General features: G+C 48.0%; 1 protein-coding gene across 1 annotated transcript in view; it reads left to right on the top strand.

Moving 5' to 3' along the window:
* The window catches only part of LOC115471270 (putative hexokinase HKDC1), a 220,313-nt gene that overhangs the window by 72,395 nt on the left and 135,055 nt on the right, over window positions 1–12,863 (top strand). Inside the window, exon 6 of the mRNA XM_030204972.1 lies at window positions 6,443–6,542. Within this exon, the coding sequence (XP_030060832.1) occupies window positions 6,443–6,542 (100 nt within the window). The remainder of the gene's footprint in view (window positions 1–6,442; window positions 6,543–12,863) is intronic.

Below are 12,863 nucleotides of genomic sequence, written 5' to 3'. Positions count from 1 at the left end.
AAGGCTGCTGGAACCGGCGTAAGCCTGCCGATGTCTTCAATGCCGGCTGCCCGCGACTCCAGCAAAACTATAATATTTAAAGGTACGGGGGGGGGGGCAGGAAGGAAGGAAGGAAGGAAACAGGGCAGACGGGAGAGGAGAGGAAGGTTGCTGGATGGAGGGAAGGGGAGAGGAGGGTTGCTGGACATGGTGGAAGAAGGGGAGAGGAGAGGGCAGGGGAGAGGAGGGTTGCTGGATGAAGGGAAGGGGAGAGGTGGGTTGCTGGACATGGTGGAAGAAGGGGAGAGGAGGGTTGCTGGATGAAGGGAAGGGGAGAGGAGGGTTGCTGGATATGGTGGAAGAAGGGGAGAGGAGGGTTGCTGAATGGAGGGAAGGGGAGAGGAGGTTTGCTGCACATGGTGGAAGAAGGGGCGAGGAGGGTTGCTGGATATGGTGGAAGAAGGGGAGAGGAGGGTTGCTGGATGGAGGGAAGGGGAGAGGAGGGTTGCTGGACATGGTGGAAGAAGGGGAGAGGAGGGTTGCTGGATGGAGGGAAGGGGAGAGGAGGGTTGCTGCACATGGTGGAAGAAGGGGAGAGGAGGGTTGCTGGATATGGTGGAAGAAGGGGAGAGGAGGGTTGCTGGACATGGTGGAAGAAGGGGAGAGGAGAGGGCAGGGGAGAGGAGGGTTGCTGGATGGAAAGAAGGGGAGAGGAGGGTTGCTGGACATGGTGGAAGAAGGGGAGAGGAGGGTTGCTGGATGGAGGGAAGGGGAGAGGAGGGTTGCTGGACATGGTGGAAGAAGGGGAGAGGAGAGGGCAGGGGAGAGGAGGGTTGCTGGATGGAGGGAAGGGGAGGGGAGGGTTGCTGCACATGGTGGAAGAAGGGGAGAGGAGGGTTGCTGGATGGAGGGAAGGGGAGAGGAGGGTTGCTGGACATGGTGGAAGAAGGGGAGAGGAGGGTTGCTGGATGGAGGGAAGGGGAGAGGAGGGTTGCTGGACATGGTGGAAGAAGGGGAGAGGAGAGGGCAGGGGAGAGGAGGGTTGCTGGATGAAGGGAAGGGGAGAGGAGGGTTGCTGGACATGGTGGAAGAAGGGGAGAGGAGGGTTGCTGGATGGAGGGAAGGGGAGAGGAGGGTTGCTGGACATGGTGGAAGAAGGGGAGAGGAGAGGGCGGGGAGAGGAGGGTTGCTGGATGGAGGGAAGGGGAGAGGAGGGTTGCTGCACATGGTGGAAGAAGGGGAGACGAGGGTTGCTGGATGGAGGGAAGGGGAGAGGAGGGTTGCTGGACATGGTGGAAGAAGGGGAGAGGAGGGTTGCTGGATATGGTGGAAGAAGGGGAGAGGAGGGTTGCTGGATGGAGGGAAGGGGAGAGGAGGGTTGCTGGACATGGTGGAAGAAGGGGCGAGGAGAGGGCAGGGGAGAGGAGGGTTGCTGGATGGAGGGAAGGGGAGAGGAGGGTTGCTGGACATGGTGGAAGAAGGGGAGAGGAGGGTTGCTGGATGGAGGGAAGGGGAGAGGAGGGTTGCTGGACATGGATGGAAGAGAGGGAAGGGAGAGAGAAGAAATGCTGGACATGGATGGAGGGGATGGAAGAATGAGGAAGGAGATGAGATGAGGGAAAAGGAAGAGAGGAGAAAAACTGCACATGGATGAAGAAAATAGGCAGAAGCTGGATCCAGTAGACAGTCAAGTCTGCAGAGGACCCAGCTTTTACTTATGGATATAGAGCAAGAAATGAAGAAGAAAGGAGGAAAGTAAAGAAATAAATGGAAAGGAAGCCCTGGAAACGGAGTTAAGAGGACAGATAGCAGCAGAATCGGATACTGGGCCAGCATGATCAGAAAAACAGTCGCCAGACAACAAAGGTAGAAAAAAATCATTTTATTTTCATTAGAGTGTTTGGAATATGTCCACTTTGAGAATCAGGTGCTCAACATTAAAAGTTTATATTTATTTACTTATTTATGGCATTTTATCCCACATTAAACATGAATTAAATTGGAACCTGGGATCATTTAATTTTTTTTTCCTGGAGACAGTAATGCATTGCCCCCCCCCCCCCCCCCCCAGGCTCTCTCCCCGGCTATTGCCAGCTCTGCAATTTTGAGGGGAGGTGCACAGATGGATGGGGGGGGGGGGGTGCAGAGGTGGACTGGGGAGAGAGCCTGTTGTTAAACATTTACCAGCACACCACTGTAGTGCCCACCCATCCAACCTGTTGGCCCACCCAAAAATTGACTTCTGGCTACGCCACTGAGCTACGCCACTGTGCTGCACATCATTTGCATTCACCTATGTGTCAATAGTATGCAAAAACTGTGTAATAACACTAACAGAGTAACATCTCTCTATATAAAACGCACCTCCAACGTTCTAATGAAGCCTCTGTTAGCCAACATTCTAAAGTGAAGGGGGTGAGATCGCATTGTGTCTGCCCCGCCCACGCGTCAAACGTGATGACGTCGAGGGCGGAGCATATATATCTGTTCTCTTGCATTTGTAAAAAAACATTTATGTACCAGAACAAAGACACCTTTTACATGATTGTAACAAACATTATACAAAACATATTGTTTACTATGAAATGTAAAAAATGTTACTAAGAATTACAATACAAATACAACTTTTTACAAAAAAAATGCTGTCTTTTTTAAAAACACTTATATTTTTTAATATCAACAGACAAAAATAACAGAAAAACAAACTACATGCTAGCGCCCGTTTCATTTCTTTTCGAAACGGGCCTTTTCCACTAGTATATAATAAAACAACAAGGAAAGAAAGAAAGAAACATCCAAATTGAAGATTAGGAAATATTTTACCTCTCATGAGTAGCCAGTTAAGTGCTATTTAACTGGTCAGGAGCCCTTCCTGGCTGGTTAAATAGCGCTGAATATGGGGGGGGAGGGGATCATATATAGACAGATATATGAAACATATAGATAGAAACATGACCCCTAGCAGTAGTAGTGCAAAACTATTGCTAGGGGTATCATTTTGGAGATGGCTTAGCAGGTCAGGGGCAACTGGGGATCGTTCCTGCCCAACAACCATTGGACCACCAGGTGCAGGGTTGGTAGGCCTTATACATGTTGGACAGCCACTTAAGTGGGGGCTTAACTGAGGTGGAGGGATACGCTCAGGGGGAGGTTGATAGGTTGATCAGGGGGATATGCTCAGGGGGCTTTGTTTGGGGGAATGTGCTTGTAGGGCCTTGATCTGGGGGTGAGCTCAGGGGGGCCTTGATCAGAGTGAGGGGATATACTGGAGGCAGGTTTTGACTGGGGGGATGTGCTCTGGGGGATCTTGATCAGGGGTGATTTGATTGGATGGGAGGAGGGAATGGCACAGGCCCCTTTATGCTATGGCCTGAAAACATCAGGCTGAAGCTTTAAGGCCCAATGCTCCTATTTTACCATTATTTTACAAAGGCATGCTGAAAAATGGCCTGCGGTAGTGTAGGCATGGGTTTTGGGCGTGCGCAGATTCATTTTTCAGCGCGCCTGTAAAAAAGGCCTCTTTTTTGCCAAAAATGGATGTGTGGCAAAATCAAAATTGCCACGCGTCAATTTTGGGTCTGAGATCTTACCGCCAGACATAGACTTTGCGGTAAAGAATTTGGGCGGTAATGACCTGCATGCATCAGATGCCAACGCCAAAATTCAGACGCACGAAGCAGATGTGCGCCAAAAATGAAATTACTGCAAGAGCCACGCGGCAGTCGGGCAGTAACTCCATTTTGGCACACATTGGGCACGCGTAGGTGCCTACGTGGCTTAGTAAAAGGGGCCCTATGGTTTTTATATAATAACTAGTAAAAAAGGCCCGTTTCTGACACAAATGAAACGGGCGCTAGCAAGGTTTTCCTCGGAGTGTGTATGTTTGGGAGAGTGTATGTGAGAGTGAGTGTTTGAGAGTCAGAGTGAAAGTGTGAGTCCAATCCATGCTCCTCTGTCACCTGGCCCCTCCATTCATCCCTATCCAGCAATTCCGCTGTCTCCCTGAGGCCTGCCCTGCAATCCATATGCATCCATGGCCATCTGTTCCCTCCATTCATCCCTATTCAGCAATTCCCCTCTCCCTGAGTCTTGCCCTTCCAATCCATGCCCATCCATGCTCCTTTGTCATCTGGCCCCTCCATTTTTCCCTATCCTGCATTTCCCCTCTCTGCCTGAGGCCTGCTCTGCAATCCATATCCATCCATGGCCATCTGTCCCCTCCATTCATCCCTATCCAGCAATTCCCCTCTCCCTGAGTCCTGCCCTTCCAATCCATGCTCCTCTGTCACCTGGCCCCTCCATTCATCCCTATCCAGCAATTCCCCTCTCTGCCTGAGGCCTGCCCTGCAATCCATATGCATCCATGGCCATCTGTGCCCTCCATTCATCCCTATCCAGCAATTCCCCTCTCCCTGAGTCCTGCCCTTCCAATCCATGCCCATCCATGCTCATCTGTCACCTGGCCCCTCCATTTTTCCGTATCCAGCATTTCCCCTCTCTGCCTGAGGCCTGTCCTGCAATCCATATCCATCCATGGCCATCTGTCCCCTCCATTCATCCCTTTCCAGCAATTCCCCTCTCCCTGAGTCCTGCCCTTCCAATCCATGCTCCTCTGTCACCTGGCCCCTCCATTCATCCCTATCCAGCAATTCCCCTCTCTGCCTGAGGCCTGCCCTGCAATCCATATGCATCCATGGCCATCTGTGCCCTCCATTCATCCCTATCCAGCAATTCCCCTCTCCCTGAGTCCTGCCCTTCCAATACGTGCCCATCCATGCTCATCTGTCACCTGGCCCCTCCATTTTTCCGTATCCAGCATTTCCCCTCTCTGCCTGAGGCCTGTCCTGCAATCCATATCCATCCATGGCCATCTGTCCCCTCCATTCATCCCTATTCAGCAATTCCCCTCTCCCTGAGTCCTGCCCTTCCAATCCATGCTCCTCTGTCACCTGGCCCCTCCATTCATCCCTATCCAGCAATTCCCCTCTCTGCCTGAGGCCTGCCCTGCAATCCATATGCATCCATGGCCATCTGTCCCCTCCATTCATCCCTATCCAGCAATTCCCGTCTCCCTGAGTCTTGCCCTTCGAATCCATGCCCATCCATGCTCATCTGTCACCTGGCCCCTCCATTTCTCCCTATCCAGCATTTCCCCTCTCTGCCTGAGGCCTGCCCTGCAATCCATATCCATCCATGGCCATCTGTCCCCTCCATTCATCCCTATCCAGCAATTCCCGTCTCCCTGAGTCTTGCCCTTCGAATCCATGCTCATCTGTCACCTGGCCCCTCCATTTTTCCCTATCCAGCAATTGCCCTCTCTCCTTGAGGCCTGCCCTGCAATCCATTTCCATCCATGCCCATCTGTCCCCTGTATTCATCCCTATCCAGCAATTTCCCTCTGTCCCTGAGTCCTGCCCTCCCAATCCATGCCCATCCATGCTCCTCTGTCCCCTGCCCCCTCCATTCATCCCTTTCCAGCAATTGCCCTCTCTTCCTGAGCCCTGCCATCCCAATCCATGCCCCTCTGTCCCCTGCTGCCTCCATTCATCCTTTTGCAGCAAGTCCCCTGTCTCCCTTTCATGACCCCCCCTTGCATCCATGCTTCTCTGTCTCCCATGTCCCAGCCTGGGCCGCCCTCTTCTCCCCCCCTCCCCCCTTCGCATCCATGCTGTCGTTTGTCCCCTGCCCTCCCGCTCCCATTGTTGTTGTTTAGTGGCCACCCTCTTCTCTCCCCCCAACATGGTTGTTGTTTTTTTTTTTTCTTGTTTTTAAATTTACCTCCGTGGCAGCGAAGTGTCAGGGAAGGAGGCGGTGCTCCCGACGTCTAGGTTTTCCTTCGCTGTGTTCCGCCTTCTTTTGACGTCATCCTTGACGTCAGAAGAAGGCGGAACACAGCGAAGGGAAGGCTAGACGTCGAGAGCGCCGCCTCCTTCCCTGACGCTTCGCTGCCGAGCGTTGCGATTGGTTGAGTGTCATTGCTCCGCCCTCGACGTCATCACGTTTGACGCGTGGGCGGGGCAGACACAATGCGATCTCACCCCCTTCACTTTAGAATGTTGGCTAACAGAGGCTTCATTAGAACGTTGGAGGTGCGTTTTATATAGAGAGATGAGCTGCTTTACATTTACATTTTATGCATCTCATTACTATTTAACCAGCAGTGATCTAAATGTCACGGTGGCAGAGTAAGAGAAGCTACATTAGAGCCCTTTAAATCATGTTGAGGTGCAAATAACGTGACTTAAGGCCCTGTTGCAGCTTAATAACTACATTGGTTAAAGCGTAACATTTAGTTGGTATATTTTGTTGGTATCCTTGAAGAGAAATTACACACACATACTGAAACCTAATATGTAACATTTTGCATTCCACAATTATGAACTAATATTGATCCATAAGAATAAATTGCAAAAGAATGTATACATAAGTATGAGCTCAGCAACTAATGTGTTTGCTCTATTAGGACATTGATGTTGATGTCTTAGCGCTGGTGAACGATACAGTGGGAACTATGATGGCATGTGGATATGATGATCAGTACTGTGAAGTTGGTGTCATTATTGGTAATTAAATTAATCATTTACTTTATTTTGCAATAATATAGTAAAAGTTTTATAGGGTAAAATTAACTAACGACAATGGACTGAACCCAAAAAATGTTCTGCAATGTCTTATGTAGTCGGGCATAGTGGAAATTTAACTTTCCTACTGTGTATTGTTAAATTGACCTGTTCCAGCAGGGGGTAATTTTATCACTGTACACAAAGGGGTCCTTTTACTAAGCTGTGGTAAAAGGACCCTGCAGTTGCGTTGGTGCATGGGTTTGCCATGCGCCAAGGCTCCTTTATACCACAGTGGGTAAAAGGATTTTTTTTTAATGGAAATGGCCATGCAGTAAGTTAAGCACTTGTCAAGTGGCCATTTCCTGGGGAACCTTTACCATCTCCTATTTAGGAAGGGGTAAGGGCTCCCACGCTAACCCGATGGTAACCACGCAGCACTGCCTAATTACCGCCAGATAAACCCCCGGTCCTAAAAAAAAATTTAAAAATTTTGAGTGCTAAAAATGGTGCATAGCACACACTGGCACTCCCACCAGGCTCCTTTAGGAGCCCAGCAGTAGGGCCAATTTGCCACGCACCGTTGTCATGGTGGCCCTACCACGGCTTTGTAAAAGGGCCTGAAAGTTAGCAAATACACTCAGAATTTTCCCTATGTGGATCTTACTAGATTTTCAAAATGTTAAGTACTGTACATGCTTACTTCTTTTGTAAAATTGCCCCAGAAAAAACTTTGCACTTGCATTTCAACCTGATTTTTGAGAAGCACATTTTTTCTAGGTTAAACAAAAAAAGGAGACAAGGTACCCTACGTAAAACAGCAGCAAAGCCCAAGAGTATGGGTAGACCATGGTCTTCCAACACAGAAGGAAGAAGGCACAAGTGGTGAAAAAATAATCATCATTTAATAAAATCAAATGCATGTAACAATGTCCATCAAAAAACATAAAATAGTAATAGGGAACAACGGTGGCTTTCCAACTGTAGTATGAAGTCCACCAGAGAGAGATGCAATCATGCGTGTGGACCTGACACAGACCCATGTTTTGGCATGAATACCTGTTTCAGGAGTCAATGTTTCTGATATATACGATATGAAGTGTAAATGTATGCAAAACACCTCTGTTGTAACAGCAGAACAACAACAAGAAAAGAAACAACAAAGTAATCCCTTTGCAAAACCAAATAAGGAGAAACAAAATGAAAAGGGGAATGGCCAAAGAAGTACCAACTGAGGAATATTTACAGTATTAAAAATGTCACAAACAGAGATCACGGGATGCCGTGAGGAGATTCGGATGTGGGTGCCTGGAGCTGCTCAGGGTTCCCTTCCTCCATCACACTACATCAGCGTTTTAACGGTGTGTACCGCAGCTATTTTGGCGTGGACCAGCTCTCCACAATATATGGACAAATTTGTGAAAGTTACGGCCACGATGTCCACTAAATCTGGGAAAAAAGGCTCGGAACGGGCTAAGCAGGCCAAAGAAAAGATGGCGGATCCACTGCAGGCCCTGCAGCTGTCGTGCACAGATTCAGCCATTGCAGAGCTAACAGCGGCAGTGGTAAACGCCTTGGATCCGAGACTCCTACAGTTGTCAGAACAAGTTGCGGGTATCTTGCAGTTAACTACAGATTTAGCCCGGAGAACGGGAGAGCTGGAAGTGCGAGTTTCCAATCTGGAAGATGGTGCGCAGGTGGTAAGCGCGGACCTGACTCGCCTGGTGGCAGCGATAAAAACCCAACAAACCAAATTAGACGATTTGGAAAATCGATCCCACAGGGACAACCTGCGGTTTGTGGGCATACCTGAGGCATTACCTGGGAAAACTCTGCGCCAGGAATTGGAGCGATATCTGGGAACGATGCTTGGAAAGGCGGGCCAGCCAGAGCAGGTGCAGCTTGAACGTGCACATCGTATAGGAGTTAAGAAGACAGGTGACCAAAGACCACAGATTGTGATTGTGAAGTTTCATCGCTCGGCTCAAAAGTACTTGATTTTGCACTATTACCGAGCGCACCGGGAGAAGACTCGTTACGAAGGAGCGCTAATCCGGGTGTTCCAGGACTACTCAGTGAAGTTATCAGTGAAGCGCAGGCTGTTCTCCCCCATGTGTGCGAAGTTGATGGAGCAGAATTATAAGTTCCAGTTAAGGTACCCAGCACAATTGAGAATTTTTGATCAGGGCCAGTGGCGCTCCCATGAATCTCCGGAAAGCGCTCTGACCTGGTTGCAAGGGGTGCCCAAAAATTCAGCTTCGCAAAGCCCAGGATAAACAAACTATATCGCAAGTGTGGGACTTGGTGGTTACGATTTACAAAGTTATGTTGATTTATCTGGACAGAATTGTGAGTACGAGACTGGTTAACAACACTAGTTAATTCTGAGTGCGGAGCTGCGGTGTTCCTTTTAAGTTCCAAGATGGTACTTTGAGGTTGGCTTCGGATCACTTAAGGAACTGCATTGGTAACACAATTGCATGGGGACTATTGAGTTATTTTCATTATTTGTTAGGAAACCTGATGTTTTATTGTTTGAAGAATTGTAAGTCCTGATCAGGATATAAGAATAGCGGGGAGTATGAGTGAGAGTGGGATGGTAAACCATAGTGCATGAGAGGTGCGAGTGCAGAAGGGTTGAGAAGCAGGGGTGGGGGGCGGATGGATGTGTGTGAGAGTGTTGTGCACATGAAGTCTCAGAGTGTTTAGTTTAGAAAGCCGAATATAAATTCAACATGGCTCCTGTAGGAGGGAGGGACCTGATAGGCATTAGTAAGTGATCTTGTGGGTTGGTGACGATCCATGAGGAAGGATGGTTATGCTCTGGGGGGAGAGGAAGACACACAGGAGGGGGAGGGAGGGGGCGGGAGGGAGGGAGTAGGGAGGGGAATTTGTATAGATGGATATTTTCTGGGGGTGGAAGTGGGAGGGAGGGGGGAGGGGGGGAGTTGCTGTGCCATGCCTGTCAGGGGTGTTTGTTTCATGGGTTCTGGTTGTGTGCCATTGTTGTTGATATTGTACGGCTTCTAAGTGAGGGCTGGGCACCTGGGAGTCCTTAAGGTTCTGAAGATGTTAGTCTTGTTTATACCTGAGTGGTGGGACCCTGGTTAAATTACAAATCCCTAGATTGATCTCTTGGCATGTGTCTGGTATTTCCTCACCTATTAAAAGGACAAAGATTCTGTCTGCTTTACAGCGCCACAAAGCCTCCATTGCACGCCTTCAAGAAACTAAATTAACAGATGTGGAACATTTAAAACTTAAACAACGCTGGGTGGGAGAGTGTAACTTTGCATCCTCTGGGGGCAAAAGGGGGGGAGTGGCTGTACTGATTCATAAAAGCATGCAATGAATATCTAGGGTAGTGGAAAGAGATAGGGAAGGTCGTTATATTTTACTTCACTTGAATATAATGGGTCAGGAGGTTTTCCTTCTTAATGACTATGGTCCTAATGTTTATGACCATTCTTTCTTTCAATATTTGGTTCGACTGGGGATACAACATGCAAATGCTCCATGGATTGTGCTGGGGGATTTTAATCAAGTTATGGATGGGTGGCAGGATCACTCTGGCCACACTGCAGGAGTAGCAATGGGTAAAGGGAAGGGGTTGGCGTTTTTGAGTAATGCTTTAAATTTGGTGGACCCTTGGCGGCTAAGTCATCCTTCAGCCAGAGACTATACTCATATGTCGAGGGCCCATGGTACCTGGTCTCGTCTAGATTATATTATGTTGTCATCTACTTTGTACCCGCAACTGTCATCTGCAGAGATAGGTCCAATGGAAGTCTCAGATCATGCTTTAATTTGGGTGGACTTGGAATTGGGAGTTGCTAGGCTCCGCCAACGCATGTGGAGATTTCCAGTGCATTTAAAAGATGAGACATTTAAAGACTATCTGCACCAGCGCTGGTCTTATTTTGTAGATACGAATGGTGGGCATGAGCATGAGGCACAATTGTTCTGGGAACCTCTAAGGTGGTGCTACGAGGTGATATTATTGCCTTCATGTGTGCACGCTCGCAGAGACTGGCACGGGGGATAGTGCAGTTGGAGAAGAAATATCAAATTGCTAAACGGGCTTACTTAGCAACACCCTCTGAAGGGAATAGGGAAGTGATGTTAGCCTCGTTGTCAGCACTGAATGCTATGATACATGGGAGAACAAAGAAACAGCTTTTTTATAGATCTTATTCATTTTATAAGTATGGTAATAAGTCAGGTAGGTTGCTGGCACGCATTACTAAGACCTGGGGAGGTAATAGATTCATACCAGTTTTACAGGGCCCTGATGGTAGGCGGACGGTTAGTATAGAAGGGGTTGTTAAAATTATGCAGGATTATTACGCAAAGCTATATGCTACTCCAGAGCCCCAGAAGGGACTGTCATTGGAAGACTATTTAATAGATTCTGGATTGCCGCGCCTTTCCCCAGAGGTGTTAGACCGGCTGAACGCTCCGTTGCAAGCCAAGGAATTGCAGAAAGTGGTGAAATCGCTTAAGAGAGGCTCGGCTCCGGGCCCTGATGGGTTTGGGGCAGAGTACTACCAGCTTTTATTCCCTCAACTTTATGGTTCCTTGTTGGGTTACTTTGAGGATTCCATTGTGCAAGGGGCATTTCCACAAGAGTCTAATGAAGCTCTGATCACTTTAATTTCAAAAGTGGGTAGGCCGCTAGAAAATCCAGGGTCTTATAGACTGATTTCGCTCATCAATGTTGATTTGAAGATTTTGGCGAAGGTTTTAGTGGAGCATTTAGCTCCCTTTGTGTCTGATTTGGTGGGAGAGGATCAGGTGGGGTTTGTTCGGGGCCGCCATTCATGTCAAAATGTCCGGAAGGTTTGTTTAGCCATCACGCAGAACCTTTCCACCGCAGAGCCTTTGTTGTTGGTTAGTCTGGATGCAGAAAAGGCTTTCGACAAGGTGTGTTGGGACTATCTTTTTTCTGTGTTGGAGTATATAGGTTTACAAGGTTTGGTTTTCAATGCTATAGCAACGTTATATGCGAGTCCCCGGGCCTCTTTAGTAGTCAACGGTATTCGTTCAGTTTCCTTACAGTATTCGTTCAGTTTCCTTTCCGGTTGCGTGTGGTACAAGACAAGGGTATCCATTATCACCCATCTTATTTCTTTTGTACCTAGAACCCCTGTTGAGAACTATTCAAAGAGATCTGGATATTGCGAGAATAGAACTGCACTCAAGAGCAATAAAAACATTAGCTTTTGCAGATGACGTGCTGGTGACCTTGACTAGACCACAGCATTCCTTATCTCATTTATTAAGTGCTCTCGAGGAGTTTGGCTATTATTCGGGATTCTCTATAAATATGCAGAAATCGGTGGCCTTGCCAATTCAGTCACAGATACGGGAGTCCTGGGACGGCGTTTTTCTGCTTTCTTGGGCAGAGGGTCCTTTGAAATATTTGGGAGTCTGGATACCTACAAATTTGACTTGTCTCTATGAGCTGAATATAGCGCCTTTGAGGGATAAGACTCGAAGTACACTGCGGGTATGGAAGTCTTTACCTCTTTCTATGATGGGCAGGATAGCTCTCTATAATATGATTTTAATCCCTAAGTGTGTGTATGTGCTTCAAGTTCTGCCGATATTTCTTACCCATAAGGATGAGCGATTGATGACGCAGATGGTCACCCAGTATATTTGGCGGGATAAGTGGCCTAGAGTGGCGTCCGCAAAGCTATATCTTCCGCGTACTCAAGGTGGGTTAGCTTTGTTGAATCTTAAATATCTGTCGGTGGCTAGCAATATGCACTACCTTTCAGACTGGTTTCGTAACAAGAGTTATTTCTCATGTACAGAGATGGAAACAAAAGTGTTGTCTTCACGACATTTTAGTTTTTGGTTACATGCGTCGCCAAGAGAGTTACAAAGCCCACCATTCTTTGCGCCTTTATTGCTCCCATTACGGAGGACTTGGCGTTGGTTATGTCGCCATTATAAGCTTTCGGCGACAAGTTCACCATTGTTACCGATACGGGGCAATGAACACTTCCCACCGGGGACTACTTCAGCTACTTTTGCAAACTGGGCTACCCATGGTATATTGTATATTCATCGATTATATACAGAAGAGGGGACTTTGAAGACCTTGGAGGATTTAACACGGGAGTTTGGAGCTATAAGGAAGGATTTCTTTGTAGTATTTCAGTTACGTCACTATCTGTGGTCACTCCCCCCTTCGTCAATTCACCCGGTAGTTTGGGAAAGGTTATTGTCCATCTTAGCCTTAGATGCTCAAAGGGCGGTCCCCCTAAAATATTTTCATACAGGGCTTCGGGTACAACTTGGCGATTATGATTATGT

The sequence above is a fragment of the Microcaecilia unicolor genome, chromosome 5 (genome assembly GCF_901765095.1).
Source record: "Microcaecilia unicolor chromosome 5, aMicUni1.1, whole genome shotgun sequence".
Taxonomy (NCBI): Eukaryota; Metazoa; Chordata; class Amphibia; order Gymnophiona; family Siphonopidae; genus Microcaecilia; species Microcaecilia unicolor.
The sequence above is the reverse complement of the archived record's forward strand: the minus strand, read 5'-3'. Positions and strand labels throughout refer to the sequence as shown.